A 26,692-nucleotide genomic window follows, 5' to 3' on the forward strand; every position below is an offset into this window, starting at 1 on the left:
TTGCCAATGGTTGTACCTACATGTACCAAATTTTCACATGCTACTATTTATTACCTTCCAGATCATTCACTGAATAAGTAGTGAACAGCTAAGTTACTGCCATTTTAGATAGTTTTTAAACCTTAAGCCAAATCATGGGCCATTCAGGGCTCAAAACTAGCTAAAATGAAAGGAAATTTATAGCACAGGTCATTATCCAATACCATATAAAGCTGTATAGCCACACACGAAACTATTACTATGGACACTAGTTAGCTATATTTGTGTATGATCTCCATTTTTGAAGTTTTCACAGTATTGATAAATAAATAATCTACCTAATAAATACAGTCATCTCCTGGTTGGCCAGGGCTCTATCAAGGCCCTAGACCACATGTATGAATTGCCACTGAGCTCAGAAAAAGCAGCAAGCAAACTCTGGTTGACTGTAACAGTGAAATTGAAGCTTTGCATTTTCCCAGACCCAATCTTTCATTATCAAATCAAGCTAGGTAGGACTCCTGGCGAGCTGCTAGAATACTACATCATATGAAATCATAGAAACAAGGACTGTTACTACTGCCAAACATTTTTGGTCCATCTTTTATCATCATTCTAAACAAAAGTAGGTGATCAATGTGGCATCAGAAGTGCTGGAAGGAACTTCAGCATCATTGAGAGAATCCTGTGAAAGAAAGCACAAAAATTTTGACGCTCATCACCCAGATGGTGAGAAGTCTCAGATCCTTTCCAGACTAACAGCATAGATAGACTATGCACCCAACCTTGTCAGAATACTGTGAAGAATAGTTGGCTTTACTTGTCTTGGCTGGTAGGGGCAGCTTGAATTTGAAAAATCGTGCTTTGTTTTGTGATTATTGAAAGAAGGCAGTCCTGTGCTGGGAATCAAACAAATCATTTGCTTAATGCTGTGTGTACTTTCAACTACAACAACCCTAGATAAGATCTGGCTAAGTAGCAAGTTTCATCTGGTCATTTGTGTGGAGCACGAAACTTAAAAAATAAATTTTACGTCTTGTAAAATTCAATATTTCTGTGAAGACAACAATCGTGCTTCCAGGTTTCATGGTATGCTATGATGAACATCCCACAATGGTAGGGGGATCAATTTGTAAAAGATGATTTTTTGGTTTGCAGACCCTACTGTAGTCTCGCTTGGCCAGACGACTTTTTTCTTTCTTTTTCATTTGGTTAGTAAAAAAGGCCTTTTTGGTACAAACGAAAAAGAAGAAAAGTGACCTCAATAACAATGGTACAACCTCAGATGAAGTACGCTTCTGTTATTTGGGATCCATATTATAATAACAATAGAGATAAATTAGAATCAATTCAGCGAAGAGCAGCTGGCTAGGTGGGTTTTAAGTGATTATAGTAGAACTAGTTCAGTATCATTACTGTTACATCAGTTATCTTGGCCTACCTTACAAATTCGATAGAACATCTTAAGATTACAACTATTTCACAAGATTTCTCATCATCAAATATCCCTGTCAATTCCAACTTACTACTTACCTGTAACAAGAGACACATGACACTATCACCCTTATCATTTCATTCTCCCACCTGTATCAACCACATCACATCTACAATCATTTTTTTTCAAGAACAATCAAAGAATGGAACAATTTACCAACATCTATTTTAGACACAACTGACTATGACGCCTTTTCAAATAATTTGCAACTATTCCTAACCAATAATTAACTGCATATTAATTCTGCATGTATGCTGTTTCTTTTTTCTCTTCTTTCTCTCTTTCTTTTCCTGGGCATTTACCAGCAGTGCTGACTGCCCAGTACAATAAATAAATAAAGCGGTCTGGTTACGCCCCTGCATGCTAGTGTACATACTGCACTTGCTATCTAGGTACAGCTACTGACTGTTCTGGTCTCAAGTCTTAGATTTAGTGACAGTGAGGGATTGTATAGCTTCGGAGCTATGCAATGCAATCTATGCTGCCACCTCCACCACAACGTGGTAATTGAACTTTAAAATGCTGTCGGACAAATTTGTCACGCGAATCTGAACTCATTGGTTAGCCTTAGCCTCGGCCTTTGCGGTATGTATGAACACCTAAATTATGCATACATCTAGACATTTACACTCACACACTGCGGTAGTTCAGCGACTGCCGACTTGGAACTTCAAGGCGACCTGCCGAAGAAGCGTCTGAGTCTCTGGGTCGGAGTTGGACTGGATAAATTCCTATATCAACACTTCAGTCTATATAATATACTGCTTTTCCAGCTGAACTGAAGGCTGGTCCTGTACGTATTACATCATTACCTTAGTAACGCATCACGTGATACAAGCGTTTGTAGACGCAAAACCACGTTGAGCGTTGTGGCGTTCGATGAGTTGTAGCGCGTTGTGTGCGATTATAACGATTGTGTTGTAACAGAGTGCGATATTTTTGAGCGATTTATAAACCGAAAAGCGAGAGGTACGTATGTCAAGTTAATAGTTAGCTATAGCAATTAATTCACTGAACAGATCGCGTACCATGCCATAATTTGACATGATTATGATTAAATACGGGTAAAGGCATAGCCTGTATACCCGATCAATGCAATGTATTATACAAAAATAAATCTTGAATCTAGTAGACCTAAATAAGGCCATACCTATTGGATCTTATGTTGCGCGGGCCCGACCGACTGTCTTTTTTCATAACCTAAAATGATAATGATAATCACGTGATTTTTGATCACGTGTTCTAATATGGCTTCTAACTCGTGCGCGTGGTTAAGCGTGATTGTAAAAGAAGGGCTGAAGCTTGTACAGCGTTCAAAAATAATCAGTTGTAATTGGGAAAACTCTTTTGGTGATTTACTTTCGAAGTCGTACAGCACAGAAAGAAGAGTTGTAAAAGTGGAGATCTCCCAGACTGATCAATTTTTGTCTACCCACGAGGTTTGCTTATATAGCTATATAGCTAGGGCTATATTACTATTATTATTGAATTATGTATGTATGTGAATGTTATACAGTAGAATACAGTTATTAAAAGGTATTTAATATTTATAAATCATATAGCTACTCACTGTATTATGCCATGCGAACTTCATTTCCTGTGCCTTTCATAAAAGGTCAGCATTGATGCCCCAGTGTTTCTCTGTAATCAGTTTCATTGCAAGTTTGTATGCTTTACATTGGAAGATAATAGAAGTGTGAGCACTTCTTTGTCCTGTACACACAGTGGAGACAAACCTAACGCCTTCCAGGTTATGATGTCTGCAGCTCACAAGACAGTGTTACCCCGACCATATGATGAACAGCCATTGAGAGGTGATCATGCCATTTACAATAAATTACTTGAACTGTTGAACAGCAGAAACTTAGGATGGAGTCCAGGTATTGTTGAAACCACAGGTATAAAGTTTTTGAAGGCCCTTACAGATTGCTTGTGGATGCTGGATCCACATCATGATCAATTTTCCTCACGAGCTTACATAATCCCAGAAGTTTTTCTGGGTTTACAAATTGATTACTCGAAGCTGTATACCTGTGGTTCTGAATTATTTCCGCCAACTTCATGCCGCTATGACTTGATAGTTACACGTGCAGCTCTGATATGCAGTGATTCCATTGAAGTACAATATTACAGTGCAACGCTCGTATCGTTTCCTCTAATCTGTTACTTTTGTGGCTTACCAGATGGACTGGTCAATGATGATTCCATCAAAGAGTTACGCAAGCAATACGCTGTTGTACGGCCAATCTGTTTTTTGTGTAGATCTAGTGGCAAAAGGCCTGCCACTAGACAACCTAATAATATGAAGAAGCAAAAGAAAAACTAAAACCATACGTATAGTTACATAGGTTCATTTTTGGTAACAAATGCTTTCGTATTTGTATTGATGTACCATGCTTTATGTAGTTTGAATTTTAAAGTTTAGTAGCCATGTACTGTGATACTTTTTATGTTTACATTAAATAATACTATTGAAAAAACTATCATTATCATTATCAAATCGACCTACCTACCCATATTTTTCAAGGTTTCGCCCGTGCAACATAAGATCCAATAGGTATGGCCTAACTGTCTAACAACGATTTAAAAGTATTAATTGAGGTAAGGTAAATGCGGGTATTTCCGGACAGCGCACAATTCCGGACACTTTGGCACCTTTACCAAGCTAGCTCAGGAACGAAACAACGGATTGCCTTGAAATTTCTGGTGTGAATAGCTATTCTTATAGGGATTATAAAAATCGAAAAGTGTGTTCTAGTTGATCCATTTTTGGGTGCTATACATAAAGTGTCCGGAATTGTGCGCTGTCCGGAAATACCCGCATTTACCTTACTATTTACTACGTAAGTAGGTAAGCTATTCCAATCATTGGTGATCCTATTAATAAAGTAATTTGATCTACACAACAATCTTGACCGTTCCTTAAACAACTTGAACTGATGCCCCCTGGTGGTAGTATTTGAGAAAGTATATAAATTAGCAAAATCTGTGCCGAAGTAGTTATTAAGAATTAGTATAAAGGAAAATTAGGTCACCTCTCAGACGTCTGTGTTGGAGTGATGGTAATGATAATAATATCAACCTCTCAGAATAGGATTTATCCTGTAGTTGTGGGAGAAGACAGGTAGCTCTTCGTTGCACCTTCTCTATCTTTCTCTGATCAAGAGTGTAATGAGGTCCCCAAATAGCATTGTTATATTCTAAGATGGGATGAACTAACGTACTGAACAATTGTGTTAGCATGATAGGGTCAAGATAATCAAAAGATTTTTTAATCAATCCAAGTACTCGGTTAGCTTTGGTGGTGACTTGAGCAGTGTGGTCATGAAATTTTAATTGGCAGTCAAAAAGAATACCAAGGTCACTGTGTGATGTATCGAGTTCAATTAGTGTTCCATTGAGATATAGTATGTTCATGTTGAGCTGAATCCTGAATAACAGCTAAAAATTAAAAGTAGACTTTTTCTCAACAGAGGTAACATTTCAGCCAACCAGATGATTTTTGGTAACAGTAAAGGTGTCAACAACAGACACATACGGTTTGGCTACATTACAAGTTCAGGAAAGGGCTGTAATGGACACTGTACTTATATGGCTTCCCCATAGCAAATGTATTGTGAAAATTTTGATTGGCCGTAAATATTAAGTCAAACATTTGAACAAAAAGATTTTGAAATATTTTTAGCGGATCAAGCAGTACTACAAATGAGCCAATTTCAAGATCATGTGTAATTGCATCCATGAGTTATTAAATGTTTTTGAGGATTCAGCTCAACGTGAACATACTATAGTAGGGCCATGGTGGTGAGCTGGGCCAAAGTGACGATGCTTGCATTTGGAAACATTAAATTTCAATTGCCACTGTTGTGACCATCTGTGGAGTATGTCCAAGTCATTCTGAAACATGATGTAGTCATCCTTATTTCTAATGACACGAAAAATTTTCATGTCATCAGCTAACATTAGGACAGGGCTTGACACAATTGATGGTATCTCATTCACAAGCATTGTAAATAGTAGAGGCCCCAGCACAGAGCCTTGGGGCATACCACTAGTAACTGGTATGGAACAAGACTGATGACCATTTAGTACAACTCGTTGTTTTCTATTAGACAAAAAGCTTTCAATCCACATGTATAATGTACACTACAGCGTGTATACTATTTGTTGTTTTAGGTTGAGCTTACTACAAAGAGATAGTCAGCTACCTGTGCTTTTCAATGGAAGGAAGTGGTCCAGGTATACCGACTGTATAGCTCAGCTATAATTGTGCTATAGCGTACATGTTGTGTGTATCCACGTGTGTTAGACATGTACTACATTATTCTTTTGAGTAGCGCTCAAAGAATACACTATTATACTTACCAAAATTATGACATCTTTATATATAATAGGCAAATGATGTAACTTTATTGTCATTTACAGTGATGTTTCAGTTTCAAATGATCTTGTACTCTTTTAACTGGTTGCTCAGAGTATTTCATTTCATAAATATTTGTTGTGACTGGTTTATCATACTATCATACGTACTGTATACTATAATTCACTTTTTTTTATTGTTTTTCGTATGCAAAAATTGGACAATTTTTTTTGCACAAGAACCTTTGGAAAGATTGAGATACTCTAATAGAGCAGTCATTCACGGAAATCATACGAAAATATTTTACATGAAAATTTTAATCTTGAGAATTGTTTGCATGATGAATAATGGAAGTAAGAGTCATGAAGGCTTGGACTTTCCTGCTCAAAAATGTCACCCAGAAACCTGCCTCACTTTTCCTTCACAAACAACTAGCTTGGCAGTACACTGGTTATGTGGCATAAATAAAACCCAGGTATAGTAGACCCTCAGTTATCCAACCTTCATTTAGGAAATGACTGTTCAGTATTTTAAGTGCAGGTGTATGTTCTATTAGAGTGTTTCAGCAGAGCTTTGTATATAAATGTATGGGATTCAGTTATCTGAACAATCCACTTATCTAAACACTTTTTATCATTGTCTGAAAACAAAGAGGTTCAGATAACCAAGGGTTCACTGTATGCCTCCTGAAAGGACTCCAAAAAACTCTTCTTTGTTTAGCATTGTTTCAACTTGAGACGTATATACCCTCAGATGTGCCTTGCAGTACCCTACAGTACATGCGTCATAAACTTACTGATGTCCTCCCATTTCTTTCCTAACTATACCACATTAGATGTCGATTCATGATAACTGAACATGTGTGTGTGTGTGTGTACACATATTTTTGTAGTGTGTGTGTGTGTGTGTGTGGGGGGGGGGGGGAGGGGGGACGTAGCCAAGTGGTTAGGGCATTGGGCTGGTAATCGAAAGGTTCCAGGTTCAATTCTCAGTTGAGCCACCTTGGTGTTGTTGTTGTTTCCTTGAGCAAGAAACTTTACTCAGATTGCTTCAGTCCACCCAGCTGTTAAAATGGGGACCTGGTGGCCTGGTGCCAACTGTGGAAGCAGCCCACCCAGCTGTAACAAAAATGGGTACCTGGGAAGCAAATGCTCAATTGTCCATGTCTCAAATAGCAATTGAAGGTACAGGTTGGACTTTGGGTGCCCACACCCTCACCTGTGAGACATGGTACAGCCTCATGCAGGTTACCAGTCCTGCTCCAGGAAGGCATTCCTGCACTGACCCATAGCACTCAAGTAGTGCCCCAATGCTGGCCACTGGGGAATGTGACCACATAGCGGCAGCTGAAGGCTTTTGCTTTTTTGCTGTGTGTGAGTATGTGTGTGCATAAACATGCTTATGTACACTGTGTACGTATGTAAGTTGCAAAAGTTTGTCTGTGGACACCCAAACAGCACCTCCCCGTTCACTTGATTGTTCAATTTTTAGGTCAATTACTGGACCATGATAGTCCTGTACTAGATATCATTATTTGGTGCACAATTAACATCTTTATTTGGGGTAAGTTTTATATCCCTTTTATACAATGTTAATACTCTTGAAACATCAACAGGTATTTTAATACTACTCCATTACACTGCTCGGTGTCAGAAGTTAGTACCACGTGATGTAGTTGTTGAGGATGATGGTACCACTGTAGATACCAAGGATGACATTGGTGAGATCATACTAAATTTTGAGGTGATTATTTGTTTCTTGTTTAGATGAATGTGATGAGGAAATGGTGCAATGGAAATCAAGCATTAGTGCACTTGATGTACCACCAGATCCATGGCTAATGACGGATTATCGTTTGCAGTACAAAAATGCCTGTAAACTACCGACAATTTTGGAACTGCCAATGTTCGAGCGATTAGTGGAATTACATGATGCTAAGAATTATCAATATGGCCAATTAATTACACTTGACGACCACACAACAAATGATGATAGTATTTCTAGTGATGATGATTATTTCACTGGTAAGACTGTATAGCACTTCTGTTATCTATGCTGTATGCAGGCTTCAACTATAGAGTGTACTTTAGTGTATGAATATATTCATGAAAGGCTTCATTGGCCAAAACAGTAACCTATACAGTAGCATACATGACAAATAATAACTTTTAATACTAACCATCTAAAAAACAATAAACAATAGCTTTCATGAATTGAACTGTATATAATGTGGTACTCACTGAGTCATAACCATGCATACTACCTTATATACAGTAGACTGTATACTGCTATTGTAATTGTAAATTCTGTATACAGCTTGTGACTGCACTGATGAAGACAATGAGCTAGAGGATGGTGATGTAGTAGAAGATGATTCTACCAAACCTGAAGACATCACTGCAGATTCAGCAATAGAGGTAGTGTAAAGATGGTACACAGTCATGAATGAATTGTAATGCAGTGTGATGACAATCCTACACTAACGAATATGTAAAACTCAATTTTATGATTCACTATTGCAGTATAGCTTGTAGGGAAGCTTGAAAAGTGAGCAGTATTTCAAGAAGCTAAATTCCTCCATTAGTAATTTGCTATTTTTAAAATCTTTTCATCTTTTGCAAATTTGCTAACATAGCTATCCCCTGCCAAACCTGACAGATATACACATGATATACTAGATCATAATTATTACAGGGTATTAAAGGCTAGAACTTTGTACAAATACATTTGTCTGGTACACAGGTGGATTTGACAGCTAGCAGCAACATAGCATCAAATCATGGATTACGTTTTGTTTATTCCATTGGACCAAGAGATGAGGGATACAATTCCATGATGAACTGTGCTGTGAAACAAGGTCAAGAACCATTGCAGCAGTTAAAAGATGGTAAGAGAACAATTAATACAATCCTAGTATATATTACTTATGATATACAGATTTCAAAGAAACTGTCATTAATCAAACGGCACAACTCAATGAGACAGTTGGGGAGGTGGTTGATACTTCAGATGAAGAATGTTGCTTGATGGATCAAAGCAAAAGTTTTATGAAAGATGCTGAAGTGAACTGGGAAGATCAACTTGGTGCACCACAAAAACAGTTACAGGCAGGCAAGTATCACTTGAATTTTATAACCCATATATACATATCTATTGTTCTACAGAAGTCAAGAAAACTACTTTTAAACATGCATTACTGCTAAATGAGAAGTATAAGATATTTGCAAAAATGGCTGACAATTCAGAGAAAAGGCACCAAGCAATTTGTATGGAAGAGAGGGAGGAGTATGAAGAAATATCGATGGTTCAAATACAAGAACACAAAAATGAAACAAAAATGCATTACGAAATCAAGATGGAAGGTGAAGGGAAAAGACTTAATGATGAGTTGACAGGAAAGCTTGAGAATCATCAGAGACAAATAGAAGGAATACAAGAGATAAAGAATAACCTGAGTACACGTTACCAGCTGACATCAAAACAACAATCTGGTGTGAATAAGATAGAAAAGAATTATAACAAGAAGATAAAGAAAGTAGAAAAAAACTGTGCTATTAAAATGAAAAAGAAACTGACAAAGAATAAGCCGAATTTGGATGTGAAGCTTCAACAGTTGATGGAAGAGAAGAAGTATATAATACGCAAGAATGAGAGGGAATGCAACAAGAAATTATATCAATTGGAAGACAAATGGATAAAGAAAAACAAGCTTAAAGTGGCACCCACAGAATAGCAGCAGCAAGGATCATTGAAAGTAAACAACTAACCAAAATAAAAAATTCAAAACTTTAAAAAACAAAATAAAAAATTCAAAACTTTCAAAAACAAAATAAAAAAATTAAAACTAAATAAAGCAAAATAAAAAAAATTAAAACATTGTACTAAAAACACTAAAAAATATTTTGTAATGTGCTGTATAAAGTGCATTTTAATATTACAAAAATGTTTACTTTCTGTGTTTAAAATACATTTGCTTTATAGACACCTGTATTGATCCAACAGTATGACACGTAAACTTAGCAATAGTGCACAGCATATTAGTGTGTTTGAGTAAATATAAGAGGTAATTCAAAAGGTACACATTCTTCACTTAGTTTACATGTAAAATTGCAGTGGTGATAACATTTGTTCATGTTTTGGCATACCGTGATTGTTGCTATTATAGTACACAGTATGCTAAAGTCTACTAGTACTGCTATATCACAAGGACAATAGGTATATCTACAGCTCATCCACAATCACAGTCAACTGGTACAAACAGCTTGCTTTAAAATAAGTAGCTACTTCAGGATTAAATTCTATTTGCACACCACTTGTGTGGATAACAGATTATGGTAAGCTTTATTCCTGTAATTATGCATGGGTCAGTGAAGCAGGCCAAACAGTAGATGGCCAACTTTGGCAATATAACTTACGCAGTGGAGCTTGAAGTATGCAACAAGATGTGGATGTCATTCTGCAAAAGCTGGTGTCATTCCCTGGGAAAAATTTTCAGATTTAAGAGCTCTGAAGTACTATTTGAGGTTATTGTCATTGTGCTGTTACAGGTACTGTAAATTGTGTAACTACTGACAGTATATGAGAGACATATAAATGTGACTGTTCTATCAGAGTAGTTGACTGCTCTATTAGAGTATCTTGACTAATAAAAGTTGGGGGCATGCTTTCCCTTTATTTTCACCACCCATACCTGGAAATTATGCTACATTGAAACAATGACATAAGTAAATACTTAACTTCATACTCAAGGAAATAACAACAACTGGGTATCACTGAGTATTGAACCTGAAAATTTGGAATTATCAGGCCAGTGCTGTACCACTGGGATGTCACACACACACACACACACACACACACACACACACACACACACACACACACACACACACACACACACACACACACACACACACACACACACACACACACACACACACACACACACACACACACACACACACACACACACACACACACACACACACACACACACACACACACACACACACACACACACACACACACACACACACACACACACACACACACACACACACACACACACACACACACACACACACACACACACACACACACACACACACACACACACACACACACACACACACACACACACACACACACACACACACACACACACACACACACACACACACACACACACACACACACACACACACACACACACACACACACACACACACACACACACACACACACACACACACACACACACACACACACACACACACACACACACACACACACACACACACACACACACACACACACACACACACACACACACACACACACACACACACACACACACACACACACACACACACACACACACACACACACACACACACACACACACACACACACACACACACACACACACACACACACACACACACACACACACACACACACACACACACACACACACACACACACACACACACACACACACACACACACACACACACACACACACACACACACACACACACACACACACACACACACACACACACACACACACACACACACACACACACACACACACACACACACACACACACACACACACACACACACACACACACACACACACACACACACACACACACACACACACACACACACACACACACACACACCAGGCTAGTTGTAATTGTAATTGTAATTAATTACTAATCATTAGCAATTTTCAAGTAATTGTAATTGTAATTAGCTGTTCAGTCAATAATCATTATGTAATTAAATGTAAGGAATCAAAGTTATGGTATATAAAAGTACTACTCCATAACTTGACTATACTATGTACACAATCCCATGTGTATGACATGTGGCCCATGCAGCTGCAGTAAATTATTGAAATTATAGGCATATATTTGTTGACTACATAGTTTAACATTTTATGTACAGTATGGGATACCCATGGGGTACATAATGCTCGATAGTAGAGAAAGAATTTAAACGTATCTAGATGACACAGAGTTTACAAAGGATGAAAACCCTTTAAAATTTTGGAAAATAAAGGTAAATAAATATCCCATTTCAGGGGCGGATCTAGGATTTATAAAAGGGGGGGGCTAAGTCAAGGTACTAATCTCTTGGGTAGAGGTGTGCAAAGCATGCTAGAACTAGGGGGGTCTGGGGGCATGCCTCCCCAGGAAATTTTGAAAAATTGATGCTAAAATACTGCAATTTGGAGACATTTCCACATAAAATCCCTAATATTTTCTGCCTGTAGATATTTTATATACTGCCTTTAGATTATAGGTATGGCTCTCTGAAGCATTTTGCTAATGGAAAAGTTTGGGTAGGTACAGACAACCAAGAATAGGTGCATGTTAGAATAATAATGTTGAAAGTGGAAAATTTTGAAATTTGAACAATACAAGATTGAATTAGAGAGCATTTTCAATGGTAATTGTGTACCTGAATTAAGTATTGCCATACATATTAACTACACAAGTAGATGAATGAAGCCCTTTAAACAGACCAATGCACTTCATTGTATGTATAGGTGCAGGCAGATTTGGAAAAATTCCATAACAGAACCAACTACATGTTTCCAGTGAATGTTCTATTAGAGTAGTTAGCTGACTGCTCTATTAGAGTATCTCGATCTTGTACACCTCCAATGCTGATCTAGGTCCTTGTTGCATAAACTTTAGCATAAATCCACTGATAATACCTTGGAAAGATGTTTATAAGGTGGTTTTATGAGTATTTGTATTATTAGTGATCATATAATTATGCTAAGACAAAATTTCATTATAATACTCAGCATATTGATCAAGTAAAGTCTAAATATGAAGGGGGGGGGGGGGGGGCTTCAGCCCCCAAAGCGCCCCCCCCCCCCTAGATCCGCCCCTGCATTTTAAGTACAATAGAAAAGAATAGCTGAGAGTTCCAGCAACATTTGCACCACAGTGGCAATGTTCTCAGACCAAATAGATGTAGACTATATAACCAAAAAAGTTTGAACAGTTAATATACCTTAATATAAGATTAATGCTGGAGAATTGTAAGTTATTCTTGTGCCACAATGTACAGTATATAGTAATTGAAAAGTAATTGTAATTATTAATCATTATTCTACATACTGAAGTAATTGTAATTGTAATTATTAGATTGGCTTCAAAATGTAATTGTAATTCACCATGCAAAACATTTGAAATACATAGGTGTATAACTGATGTATTATTATGATATACACCAAGGATACACATGTGTGGCACATCTGTTATACACCATGGTTGTACCTGTGTATAGATACCATTTACACTACTATGTATAATATATGATTATAATTGACTTATACACTACTGGTTAACCACGTGTATAACCTCTGTTTACATAAGTATAATATGTGCATATGTAAGAAATACATATTTGATATACTCACCAATGTATAATTGTGGTGTAACTCAATGTAGTATATCTGATGTGAATATCTTTACTATTATAAGATTAGAGGTTTCATATTAAAAAATTTAAAATTGTACAACATTGAGTAAACAACATGAAATGTGTCCAGTAGTGTTCACTTTGATAAAAGTAGCAGGTACATCATTCTTCTTCTATATAGGTCTCATCATCAAACGACGTCTACAGACAAAAGAAATCACTTAACAATGATTCAAATGCTCTTTTGTGGCCTTACCAATGAAACGAAGCTGATAAATTCACCAGATGTACATGTGTGGACATAATTCTTCTTCCTAGTTCACATCTCCTAAACTCCACACACTGTTCTACAATAGAAAAGGTGTATTCTCCAATAGACAACTATGAAAAGCTATTATACCTGTTCACTGCATAAACACAGTTAACTCAATCATGATCATGTGCCTGGCATCTACACAATGAAGTATCAGTAGCATGTGATTCTACAATTCAGCCCTACAAAATGAATACTTTAAAATAGTTAGTCAGTAATACGACAACAGACATACCTGTAACTATTGAAATGCTGTGCAATCATAATAAGCAGCAGCAGTTCCATTGCCACTATCATTGAAAAGAAAAATTAAAGCTGGCAAGAAAGAAGCACTACTGCTTACCAAGCTATTATTATGTCAGTGCATGATGCAACAAACTATGCCGCCAAAGCAACTTCCATACAATACCTGCATTGAATCATCAGCCCGTAAAACAGTATAGACAACAAGTAAACTAACAAACCTTTTAAATGTGCTTTTGTACCTAAAGACAAAACTACATAAACAGAAACTTTAATGAACCACACGCACAATTCATGTACGCTTACCGTGATACTAGTGGAGCACGACGCCTTGACCTAGTCTTGAGAGCGATACAACTACGCGCGTCTAGCTAACACCTAAAAGATTAATATTTAGTACACCACGGCAATAAGAAGTAGCTACACTGACTCACCTCTGGAGGCGGTGCTCACATAAAAGTGCCTCTGACCCGACAGAACAGTGCGCAATGAAACAAAGTATCATCGATAAAAACTCGGATGAAAAGAACTGCGCTGACTTCACACACTGCTAGTCTGAGCTCTCGGCAAAAGAGGTCTAACCGCATCCGGTTGTAAAACTAGTGTTGCTTATAAATTCGAACACTTACGAATCACGTGATTTGATACTCTGGAAGAGCTCATCGTCCTAGACCACCGCGCAAATTCCTACAGTTATGTGGCAAACTGGACAGACAGTAACTAGTTAGTTATTAGTGTTGATTCCGCTGTGAATACTACCTTCACTACTACATTCCTCTTGGTGAGTGGATACGTTCATAGATCCTTAGAGTGTAAAGGATCTATGATATGTTTGTATTGTCCTTTACAGATTACTTAAGCATGTTATACTTTATGTACTAGTCTCACCTGGCTAGACCACTTTATCTTTGTAGGGAGAAAAATGGGTGTGGTCCAGTTTGAATAGTCGCACTCATTCTGGACACACCTCTAAGCATGACATCACTGCTTTTGCACGTGTTAGTCCCACTGTGTCATATTATGTGTCTCACTGTGTCATAATATTGTATGTCTCACTGTGTCATTTTGTATCTCCCACTGTGTCATATTGTATAGCCGGTCACCATCATTGGTACGACGCTTTGATAGACCACCACCATCCGAAGTGTAGGTTAAGAGTGATGTATCAAGTATTATGTACAGATGATTTAGTTTGTATGTATGTTCAGGAGTCCAACAAATCTCGCATAGCCAGACTGACTAAGCCTTTTGCTATTGAGCAACATGCTTGTTTTGTATCCTGTTGTGTTCAAGCAAACACTGTGCCACATTTTAAAGTATAATAGTCTCAGAACCTAAACAGTAAGAAGATAATGGCTTTGCCAATTTGCACCAAGCAGTGGAACTTCCCCTGAAAAAGTTGGTCTAGCTATGTGAGATAGGAGGGTGTCCTGATATTCAAAATGAAATATAAATTCATTACAGTGGAACCTGTGTATTAAAGACACCTTGGGATCAACCAAAAATGTCCTGATTATTAAGATGTCCTGATTTTCCAGGTCAGTTTACATGTAAAAGCTGGTACTTTGGGGCCTCAACTAAGTGTCCAGGTTATGCAGGTGTCCTCTGTAAAACAGTAATTGTATATTCAGTCGAACCTCTCTAATCCAACACCTGCATAATCCAGAATCCGACTGAAATGTCATTTACCAACATTTTTGTATAGAAAACAACCTCTGTAATCTGACAACTCTGTACCCCATAATCCGACACAAACTGTGATTCTCTAGACTTGGAAATGCATTGTTTTTGACCTTTGTAATCTGACAGAGAATAATAGCGGCATTAGAATAATCACAGAAAATAATTTTTAAGCAACCAAAGTATTTAATTGGTTGACAGTAATAGAAAAAAGCTGTAATACTTACAAATTCTAAAATTAATTCATGTTTAAAACATTGTGTGATCTGTTTTACCTGTTATTTACTGCATAATCTGACATATTGTATAATGTCGGATTACAGAGGTGACTTGATAATCCAACAACCTCCTTTATTCAGCAAAATCTATGGCTCCCATTGAGCGTCGCATTAGAGAGGTTTGACTGTATACTGTAAAACAATCATTGTACAAACTGTTTGCTCATGGCTAAAATGACAGCTAAGAAGTATGTGCAATATGTTTCTGTAAAATTAATTATTGTGTACAGCCTACTTTGTGTCTGGTAACTTTTCAGGTGTGATATGTGTAGAGCAACCCTCTATGAGCACAATGATCTAATTCATGGAAATTTTGGCACCACAATGACCCAATCAACCTGGTGTAACAAATTTTGTATTGCAAAATGCAATAAAAGACATATCTCATGACACATAATAGATACCTCAGATTTTGTTGGAAAAGTAGTGCATGGCAAATAGATACCTCAGATTTTGTTGGAAAAGTAGTGCATGGCAATTTAAATGAGCTATAGAAGAAGGAAATTGGAGAAAATTTTAGTGCATCGATTTTTTTAAATTCCACGTAGGGCTACTACAGTAACTGAGTGTCATATGTTTGTACAGGTATGTGTGAAGGTCATCCTAGTTGATTACAGTGTTTATAGGGATTAGTGTACTGCAAGGATTCCATGTATATATGTATTCCTATTCATAGTGTGGGTGGCTACTGAAAGTTTTATGGTGTGTACTCCTGTTTCTACAGTACCTACACGATGTGATGGAGAAGGCTACACTGCAGGAGAAAACTGTGGTCTCCCCTGGAACTTACATCAGTGATCAAGCTTATCCTTTTTATGAACGAGATAAGTGAGCCTACATGTGTGTATAGGTAGGCTACAGTACATTACACATGCACACACACATATGCATAATAAATAGGGACCTGCCGATTATGCTGATAATTTTACCTATTATGCTATGCTGCACTGCTCAAAAAATTCACCTATTATGCTTAAATTAATGCTCAATATTTACCTATTATGCTCGATTATGCTCAATGTTCATGCCTTAGTTCATATGCTTTGCTACTAGTTTAACACTATATAGAAAGAAAAAAATGAGTGGCTGGAACACAAATAATAAATTCTTGCTGCATGCCTGCATGTAAGAGACAAGATCGATATACTCTAATAGAACAGTCAGTTTGATGATTGTTCTATTAGAGTTACTGACTGCTCTATTAGAGTATATCCATCTTATTTTGCAATTGTCATTTTCCCAGCAAGAGTTTACACTATCGTACAAATATTTAACCTATTATGCTGGCATTATGCTCAATGCTTTTAGGTACCTATTATGCTCAAAATTATGCTAACATAATCGGCAGGTCCCTAATAATAAATATTAATGCTACACAGTACACACATGCAAATGCACACACACATATGCATAATAAATATTAATGCTACACAGTACACACATGCAAATGCACACACACATATGCATAATAAATATTAATGCTACACAGTACACACATGCAAATGCACACACACGCACACACACACACACACACACACACACACACACACACACACACACACACACACACACACACACTGTTTTTACACTATGATGACTAAAATACTTGAATTGGCATTTTCTGGTTATACTCTGGTGGCTAAATGAAACCAGACCAGTGAGTGATATGAGATCAGCCATAATTTGAGACAATTATGATAAATTACTGAAATTCCTCTATAATCCATCCTCAGAGGATCTACGAAATTTTCTTGGAGGAAGCAACAGCAGCCTGTATGTACCTCATAGATTGTCAAGTTTCACTTTGTCATGCTTCACGTTCCAGTGGTGGTCTGGTAAAATGGCAATCATTGCTGTAAACTGGCATTACAATGGATGTTCATGACTGTACACAAACAAAGAATGTTGGGTGTAATCACATACATATAGTTAAAGAATCTGTGAATAATTCTACACTGTGCGTAGTAAGTGACCAATCTACAATGAATCATTTTTATTATAGACTAAAGTCTCCATCACACTATACGAAAGTATGCAGCTTACTTTTTGGTCTCTTGTATGACTTAACTGAAATCATACCCATAGTGCTAAACATTATAGAGTTATGAAGGCGTCAGCAGAAAATTTGGCTAAATAGAAAATTCCATAGTAACGAGTTTGGTCTGGGATGTGCAGACATGTGGTCGCGCCTACCCAGTGAATCAGCATTTGAGAAAATTATGATAAATTACTGAAATTTCTCTATAATTCATCCTCAGAGGATCTATATATGAAATTTTCTTGGAGGAAGCAACAGCAGCCTGTATGTACCTCATAGATTGTCAAGTTTCACTTTGTCATGCTTCATGTTCCAGTGGTGGTCTGGTAAATTGGCAATCATTGCTGTAAACTGGCATTACAATGGATGTTCATGACTGTACACAAACAAAGAATGTTGGGTGTAATCACATACATATAGTTAAAGAATCTGTGAATAATTCTACACTGTGTGTAGTAAGTGACCAATCTACAATGAATCATTTTTATTATAGACTAAAGTCTCTATCACACTATACGAAAGTATGCAGCTTACTTTTTGGTCTCTTGTATGACTTAACTGAAATCATACCCATAGTGCTAAACATTATAGAGTTATGAAGGCGTCAGCAGAAAATTTGGCTAAATAGAAAATTCCATACAAACGAGTTTGGTCTGGGATGTGCAGACATGTGGTCGCGCCTACCCAGTGAATCAGCACTGCGGTGCACCATTACTCATGGAAAACAACAGCACTTGCATGTGTCCAGCTCATTAAAATTTTCATTAGAGATAGGTACTATAACCAATCATATCAAAGAGGTGAGCATATGCTCGCTTCCAGTGGTTTTACACGTTTCTCTACGCCTGAATAGTCCATACTAAATATATATTATGTAAGGCCTACTTGTTCTTTCAGTGTGTGCTATCAAACGTTTGGGTAGCTGGCCTTTGTAACAAAATTTATTAAGGAAGAACAAGTAGCCAGGTGACTATAGTGTTACTACAGGTGACTATATTAATATCACAGTCTTGGCCAAATGTATGTATGCATGTTGCTAGTTACCACTGTGGCTTACATACTGTTCTTAAAAGTTAAATTGACTACCTACCTTATATAGGACTTAATAATAATTTTCAAGTATACAGATCCTCCTAATACTTTGTGTATGATATGACGATGAAGCCAATGTTCCCGGTACTGCAGCGGTATAAATGTGGTGTACGACATTACCCAAAAGCATAGATGTTATGTACGCCAACAGTCATGTTCCACCAGCAACTGTTAAGTATGCCTAAATACTGTATAATTAAAAAAGCATCGATGAAATGACAACAAATGCTAGAAATTTTTGAGGGATGAAATTCTTGCAAATTTGTGAATATTGACAGTTTTCTATATAATTTTATATTGATGAAATCATTGAGTGATTACCTTAGTGAAGTAATGTATAATGATGCTCTCTAGATTTTGTGAATTTAAAGGCATGTTTTACACAGTTTTGCACAGTTTTGTCCCTCATAACCTATAGCCTGTGTGCACTTACTACTGATATTCTTGGTATGATAGATTCAACCAGTAAAGTGTGCCAGATTCACTCAGTAGGGAGTACTCAAGTTGTACGATGACCTTTGTGCACTAACAACCGATATCCTTGGCAGATTCGGTCAGCAAAGAGTACTGAAGTTATAATGACAGACAATCGGTAAGTATGATCATGGCCTTTGCATACTAATAACAGCTTATATTCTTGACAGATTCAGTCAGCAAAGTATACTCAAGTTATTCAATGGACAATAATGACCATGGTCTTTGTATGATGGACAACTTGCAATAGCCTTTTGTGCACTAACAATCAATATCATTCGGCCATCAAGGAGTACCCAAGTTTACGGCAGACAACTGCTAAGTATGACCACGGCCTTTGTATAATAATGACCGATATCCTTGGCAGATTCACTCAACAGAGAGTACCCATGTGTACGATGGACAGCTGGTAAGTTTTCACTAGCATTTGTTCACTAACAACTGATATCCTTTGCAGATTCAGTCAGCGAAGAGAACTGAAGCTGTATGACATACAACTGGTAAGTACTGTATGTCTGAGCATTCACAACTTTACAACTGTTCTGAGCATTTACAACTTTACAACTGTTCTTTTGCAGTTTCTTTCAGTCAGTTATAAAGTTGTACCATAAATTTTATACTGGTAATTGTAGCCTATGTGCTCTTTAAAATAACTATGTCTTGGCAGATGCAGCCTGGTGAAAATAGTACTACATGTATGGCTTGAATTGATGTACAGCAACCACCAACTGGGTCAGGCCTGGTGTAGATGAAGAAAAGCCACCATGACAGAGAACATCTTAATGTTTTTTTCTATACAAATGTAATTCTACATAAAGGCAAGCTTAGATTAATGCCACTTGGGATGACAATGGAGCTGTTGTTGTGTGTGTTACAGTTTATTGAATTACATTTTTATACATAAATTCTTTAAAAATAGCACAGAATACATAAGAATTTAATAATAAGTTAGCTGTATGTACTGTGCCCACGTAGCCATGCCAACAAGCTGTGGTAAGCTATACTACATTGTGTATATCTATTACATATGTACACATGATGTATACACACCAGTGTATAGCAGCCAATTTGTAATACACAGGATATACAATTATAGTATATCATATTCATACATACCTGTGTAAATTGAATGTATAATTGAGTTATGCCTACTAGTGTGCACCTGAGTATATCAAACTTTTTGCACAGTGATTGTACTGATTACTTTCGGTGGGTAATTACAACAAGCCTCACACACACACACACACACACACACACACACACGCACACACACACACACACACACACACACATACACATGCACACACACACACAAAGCAAGCAAAGTCTATGGCAATCATACGAAACACAGCCATTGCTGCCCAGCAAACCAGCACTGGGATGCCTGTGCACCACTCAAACCCTCCTGCTAGTAACACGCAGGAGGACTGTCAAGGTCTCACTGAAAGAGGTTGTGGAACCTGAATTCCACAATGACCCCAACACCACTAAGCGAGATAAGGACAGCCTGCATTTGCTTCTCCAGTAAACACCAGTTACCCATTGATGTTACAGCTGGGTTGGCTGCTTCCCCTGATGACACCAGGGCACCAATACACAGCTGGGTATACTGGAGCAATATGAGAAATAACAACACCAAGTTGGCATAATTGGGCATCAAACCTGGAACCTTTCGATTGCTAGCCGTTGCTTGATATTTTATGGTAACTATGTGGCAAAATCCTAGACAGAATTCTTGCAGTAAAAGAAATTGATGAACGGTTGAAGCTGTGTCAAACATGCCAATATTAATTTCCTGCCAAAATTTTATGTGTAACATTTTATTTGAAATTTACAAAATGTTTAGTGAATATGAAGCGCGTTTCTTTAGTTAGAATATCTTGATATGTGTCATCTATAGCTTGCCAATTTTCAGCACACATGAACAGTTGCAGTTGGTTCACAGACACATTCATTCTTATCATGACAATGTTTATTATGTTGCTTGATGCTATATCCTGGCTTCACAGTGACTAATAGTAGGGTCAAAAACTGTGGTTTCGTGACCAACTTCTGGCTAACAAAGTTTGATGGTTTAATATTGTACTTTAGGGCATTTTAAACAAAATGAGCTCCCACGCCGCTTTTTAAAGTCTGGGGAAAGATCAGTAGAACCAAAAGTCTAAAGTGGCTACTAGCTGACATATGCAAAAATAAAATAATGATAAAAATTCAAACAAAGGTTCTTTTTAGACTAATTTGGGGTCAAGGAATCCATTTCTGATGTTAATTTTGTGATTGGATGTTCTTATAACCAAGAAATTTAAGTTTGGTAGCTACCGGAACAAACAACTAGCTAGCTGTTTACAGTGATTAAGCCTTGTTCTTTCAGCTCCACAGTCAGTAGTACCTTTCTTGATAGTGAACAACCCCCTTTACAGAGTTAGCTGACTAAAGCTAGCTGACTCAATTCTTTGCAATGAGAAGCAATTAATGGCTGATACCAAAAATTGTCAACAACATTGATCGAATTCAAGCTGCTCAGGTGAATAGAAAGCTCTCTCAAAAGCACGAGGAATATACTCCAGCACATATGCGCAGAGATGGGCAAGCTGTACAAGATCTAACGACATGCTTCAACATTGCTATCCATTTGATCCAGCACCACCTGCTCTAAGACCCTTACAATTAGCTATTCCAGCTACACCTGAGCTCATTTAGACTTCAAGAAGGCCAAGCAAGATGGGGGACCCAGCCAATAAAAATTTTCATGGATGAGCGCATCTATTCTAAAGAAAAATCCATCCATGACCGCATAAAACATAATTCGCATCTCACCTTTGCAGGGATTCCATCAAGAAAAGTCTCTGAAACGACACTAAAAATAAAACGAGGAAAAATGGATAACAGGACAATAGCATCCGTGTTAATGTCAGTGGTCTACTATCTCTACCTGAGCTCATGAAACATGAAGAATACCTAACACTGTTTAATCCCAATGGTACTTTCAGAAAGACTCAAAAGAACAAACTTCATGCATTACAGCCCCTTGATGTCTACTCCTACACAGCATTAGTGGACATGATGTAGTGCCTAGCATCACCTACAAGTCAAGAGTGATGAGTCTCCATACACTTGGGGTGACTACACCAAGGGTCTGTGATCCTGGCACAGCATGTCAGTGCTACCACCATCATCTGCATCATTGATCCCCATGACTATGCTGAGTCCACCAAAGATGATGAGCATGAATTGCGCATTCAGGGTCAAGGTCCCATACCCAATGTGTATATGAAGCCAGTTGATCTGTTTCCCATGGCCCCATTCAAGACAATTCTCTGCACTGCTGGTAATAAGAAATGCCTCCAGGCTCTAATCAAAACTCATCAGCTCTCAGAACTGTCTAAGTCTATCAATCAGGAACTAGTCTACTCAGTGGATGAGGACTGTGTGAGAGTCTGTCAACTGGTGACACCAAAGAAAGCCTGAGCTTTAGTCAGGGTGAGGCTGACACAGTTATGATATCTGTTTTTGCAGCTCTAAGATCGATATCACCAAGCTATAGCAATCTCATAGTAATTGATGCAGTAAACACAGATGTGTATATTCAGGCTGCAGCCATTTCACATGACATTCCAGGTATTATAGTATCTCTAAGAAGCAGTTTTTTTTTTGCAGAGGCATGTGTACTGATGATTTTTTATACCTTTTCATGTCTTGACTGGCTGTGATGCCAACAGTTGTTTTTCTGGGCACAGCAAGATATCCCTCTATGAGAAATTGTCAAAAAGTACTGAGGCCTGTTGCCTCATCTCAAAGTGTAGAGAAGCCTTACAATATGGTTACTTTCCAAGTCAGATTTGAATAGATGCGTGATATTTTCAATGAATGGATGGATGGATGTGCTAGAAGTAGTAAATCCTACAGTTTGTAAAACACAGGTGCTCTGCATCTGAATCTGGTTTTAATACTGAACCTGAATCATCAAATGAGTTGGAGTTATTGGATGAACCTTGAATTAGACTTAACACACTATTTATATGCATTACATATTATTGAGCAAAATTCTTAAAATTTTACAGATCCAATCACTAAAATAACATCAGAAATGGATTCCTTGACCCCAAATTAGTCTAAAAAGAACCTTTATTTAAATTTTTATCATTATTTTATTTTTGCGCATGTCAGCTAGTAGCCATTTTGGACTTTTGGCTCTCTCAAACTTTCCCCGGACTTTAAAAAGCGGCATGGGAGCTCATTTTGTTTAAAATACCCTAAAGTACAATATTAAACCATCAAACGTTAGGTTGGTCACGAAACCACAATTTTTGACCCTACTATATTGACAATTTGCTTGATGGACTGTCAGAAGGTGAATGTGTGTGCATGCATGCATACGTGCGTGCGTTAGACATGCATGTGTGTGTGTGCACGTCTGTGTGTGCGTGTGTGTGTTAGACATACATATTTGTGTGTGTGTGTGCGTGCGTGCATGTGTGTGTGTGTGTGTGTGTGTGTGTGTGTGTGTGTGTATGTGTGTGTGTGTGTGTGTGTGTGTGGGTGGGTGGGTGGGTGTGTGTGTGTGAAGAAAGACTGTAGCAGTGATGGATCTAAGATTTTTGAAAGGTCATAGAAAAAGGTAGGGAAACAAGGGAGGTCACCTACACCTACTGATATACTAGTGGATATTTAATCCCTAATTCAGTCATTGGAATAGACTGAAGTAGGGATTAAATGTTCACTATATCTTCATGTGTAGGCAACCTCCATTGTTTCCCTACCTTTTCTATGATCCCTAATCAAACTTGAAATTCCTAATTTTTCTTTATTACAATTGACTTCCTTGATGTGGCATACATGTACATAGCATTAACTCTTGATTCCAAATACAAATGATTGTTTTATTGGATTACTAGACATATTAAACTTAAAGAATAGGGATCACTGAAAAACCCACAAAGCAAGAAGGGATCATTGGTCTAGTCAAAAAGGTTAATTGTGGTTACATTGAGTAAACCCATGTGTTTACATGACACGATAATGTGTGTGTGAGTGTGCGCACACGTTTCTGTGTGTGTGTGTGTGTGTGTGTGTGTGTGTGTGTGTGTGTGTGTTGGTGGTCTAGTGGTTCCAAAGGTATAGATGAGAGAGGCACAGTTTCCCGTTATCTGTTTTTCTATCTGACATGACAGCCTCAAATCCTTATTTTGACTCTGCTACTGCGCATGACACTAGCAAATAGGTCAAATTAGTGACTTGTGGATGTAACCATAAACCTTGTTGATCACACCATAGGTTATACATGCTTAACAGGGATTAGTGATAAACATAGCAATGTGTACTGACATCATGGAGACTCTTTGTTATGGTTGCATGCAGACCCACTCTTAAATTCAAGCACCCTTTTGGTTGCTAACTATCTGCTACTGCCACAAGATAGTGCTTGGTCAGTAAGCTGTGGCTGCTTCATTATAAGTCATTGTGTTCTACTTACTCTTAAAAGACTCCCATGTAAGTATTGTCAGCTACAGACAATCACCCTGTAGAGAGATCAACTACAAACAAATCACCCTGTAGAGAGTTCAGTTACAAACACATCACCCTGTAGAGAGATCAGCTACAAACAAATCACCTTGCAGTGAGTTCAGCTACAAACAAATTACCCTGTAGAGAGATCAGCTACAAACAAAACACCGTGTAGAGACTTCAGCTACAAACAAATCAATCTGTAGAGATTTCAGTTACAAACAAATCACCCACTGTAGAAAGATCAGCTACAACCAAATCACCCTGTAGAGAGATCAGCTACAAACAAATCACCCTGTAGAGAGTTTGGCTACAAACAAATCACCCTGTAGAGAGTTCAGTTGCAAACAAATCACCCTGTAAAGAGTTCAGCTGCAAACAAATCACCCTGTAGAGAGTTCAGCTATAGCTGAACTCTCTTCAGTGTGACTTGTAATGTTCTGATTCTTCTGAATCACTACAGCGATACATCTGTAGCTGAACTCTCTATAGGGTGACTTGCTTCTTGCTGAACTGTCTATAAGATTAACTGTTTGCAGCTGAACTCCCTACAGAATAACTTGCAATGTAATAGAATTCTATAATGGAGTAAATAAATTAGCTGAATGCTCTATTAGGGTGACTGTTCTATTAGACTATCTCGATCTCGCATATGTTACACGTAGTTGGCTTTGGAATCATAACTCAGTGGTTTGTAATCCGATTCTTATGTACTACTGCAAGGACTTTCTATGATGATTATTCCAGCTACACACCGATTTTCAGCTCACTGCTCTAAGCGGTTTGCCTAGTAGGCGTGAAAACTAATAGTTTCTTATTCATAAAAATCGATCGCGTAATTGTGACACAGGTTGGATTGTGTGTCATATCTCGATGGCCTTTAACTGGATTTCTTTCAAACCACAAACAGGCACTCCTACGATAGTTACTCCATCTACATAGCAATTTTCAGCTCATTCCTTCAAGCGGTTTACCCTGTGGGCGTGACAGACCTTCGACCTTATTTTACGCAAATAATCGGTCATAACTCCGTGAATGTTCATCGGATTCCTACCAAACTTAGTACTGAGATTCGCCTTAATGAGCCCTTCACGTGTGCCAAATTTCAGCCCGATTGGAGAACGAATTCCTGTTTTATGGCGGATTTTGCAAAGTGTGCGAAAGGAAGAAGTATAGAAGAAGAAAAAAAACGAAGAAAAAAAAACCCAAACTTTGGCCGATCGTATCTCGGAAATGGCTGGAGCGATTTTCTTCAAATTTGGAATATGGACTCCCCTACCTAGCCGGCACTTCTGTAGCAACTTTGGTTTCAATCGGATAAGGAATCACGGAGCTACATAGGTGTGAAAATCGCGTTTACTTTCTTCCTGTAAATATACTCACGGTGTGGCGCGCCGGCTTCTTGGGCCGCACGACACACTACCGTGTGTCTTGATATTAGAATCACTCATTATGTGAATGTTTCTTATTTCCCTGAGGACTGTTCACTGTGTTCAGGTGGTGGATTAGTTCTCTGCACAAGATGGCTCATCAACTCCACTTGCATATAGCCCTCAAATAACAAAAAATAAAATCATTAACTATACCATCCACCCATCTTCATCCATTGAGATGTATAATCCAATTAGAAATATGTTGCTATGTTGCTGGATGTCTTCATCACTGGATTTCAAACATTCACAAATCATCATGCATATACTTATCACCATGCATGCATGTTAAGATGTTTTTTAAAAAAACACATGCATACAATTAGTTAACCTTGGACACATGCAACTTGTTTTCTTCA

The 26,692-nt window shown here is 37.8% G+C and overlaps 1 protein-coding gene and 2 long non-coding RNA genes across 17 annotated transcripts; 2 read left to right on the forward strand and 1 right to left on the reverse strand.

Annotated features, from left to right (window-relative positions):
• The first annotated feature begins 4,974 nt into the window (after positions 1-4,974).
• Positions 4,975-9,800, forward strand: LOC136265872 (uncharacterized). The gene is made up of 8 exons (XM_066060809.1): positions 4,975-5,713; positions 7,326-7,397; positions 7,450-7,554; positions 7,601-7,858; positions 8,151-8,251; positions 8,577-8,721; positions 8,772-8,945; positions 8,999-9,800. Exons 1-8 carry the CDS (start codon positions 5,695-5,697, stop codon positions 9,565-9,567), a joined length of 1,443 nt encoding a protein of 480 aa, XP_065916881.1. The 5' UTR covers positions 4,975-5,694; the 3' UTR covers positions 9,568-9,800.
• A 3,528-nt stretch (positions 9,801-13,328) lies between these two features.
• On the reverse strand, positions 13,329-14,371 carry LOC136265852 (uncharacterized). 2 transcript variants are annotated; one of them, XR_010705765.1, is made up of 8 exons: positions 14,271-14,362; positions 14,143-14,214; positions 14,058-14,090; positions 13,937-14,002; positions 13,829-13,883; positions 13,681-13,775; positions 13,537-13,627; positions 13,329-13,481 (listed from the first exon to the last, which is right to left on the reverse strand). It is a non-coding gene; the product is annotated as an uncharacterized lncRNA (long non-coding RNA). The 2 variants fall into 2 exon arrangements; XR_010705764.1 differs by having other exon boundaries at positions 13,937-14,214; positions 14,271-14,371.
• A 9-nt stretch (positions 14,372-14,380) lies between these two features.
• On the forward strand, positions 14,381-20,355 carry LOC136265853 (uncharacterized). Of its 14 annotated transcripts, XR_010705777.1 has the most exons (9): positions 14,403-14,617; positions 14,932-14,982; positions 15,301-15,374; positions 15,840-15,913; positions 16,519-16,622; positions 19,381-19,516; positions 19,569-19,807; positions 19,856-19,898; positions 20,066-20,355. It is a non-coding gene; the product is annotated as an uncharacterized lncRNA (long non-coding RNA). The 14 variants fall into 14 exon arrangements; XR_010705768.1 differs by having other exon boundaries at positions 14,381-14,617; positions 16,519-19,516; XR_010705776.1 differs by lacking the exon at positions 15,840-15,913 and having other exon boundaries at positions 14,407-14,617.
• The last annotated feature ends 6,337 nt before the right edge of the window (positions 20,356-26,692 follow it).

This window comes from Dysidea avara, chromosome 9, assembly GCF_963678975.1.
Source record: "Dysidea avara chromosome 9, odDysAvar1.4, whole genome shotgun sequence".
Lineage (NCBI taxonomy): Eukaryota > Metazoa > Porifera > Demospongiae > Dictyoceratida > Dysideidae > Dysidea > Dysidea avara.

Excerpts from the sequence above, each read along its gene's own strand:
- LOC136265872 (XM_066060809.1), top strand. Across the intron at positions 7,555-7,600 it reads AGATACCAAGGATGACATTG|ATGAATGTGATGAGGAAATG; the intron begins GTGAGATCATAC and ends TTTCTTGTTTAG. Across the intron at positions 8,722-8,771 it reads ATTGCAGCAGTTAAAAGATG|ATTTCAAAGAAACTGTCATT; the intron begins GTAAGAGAACAA and ends TATGATATACAG.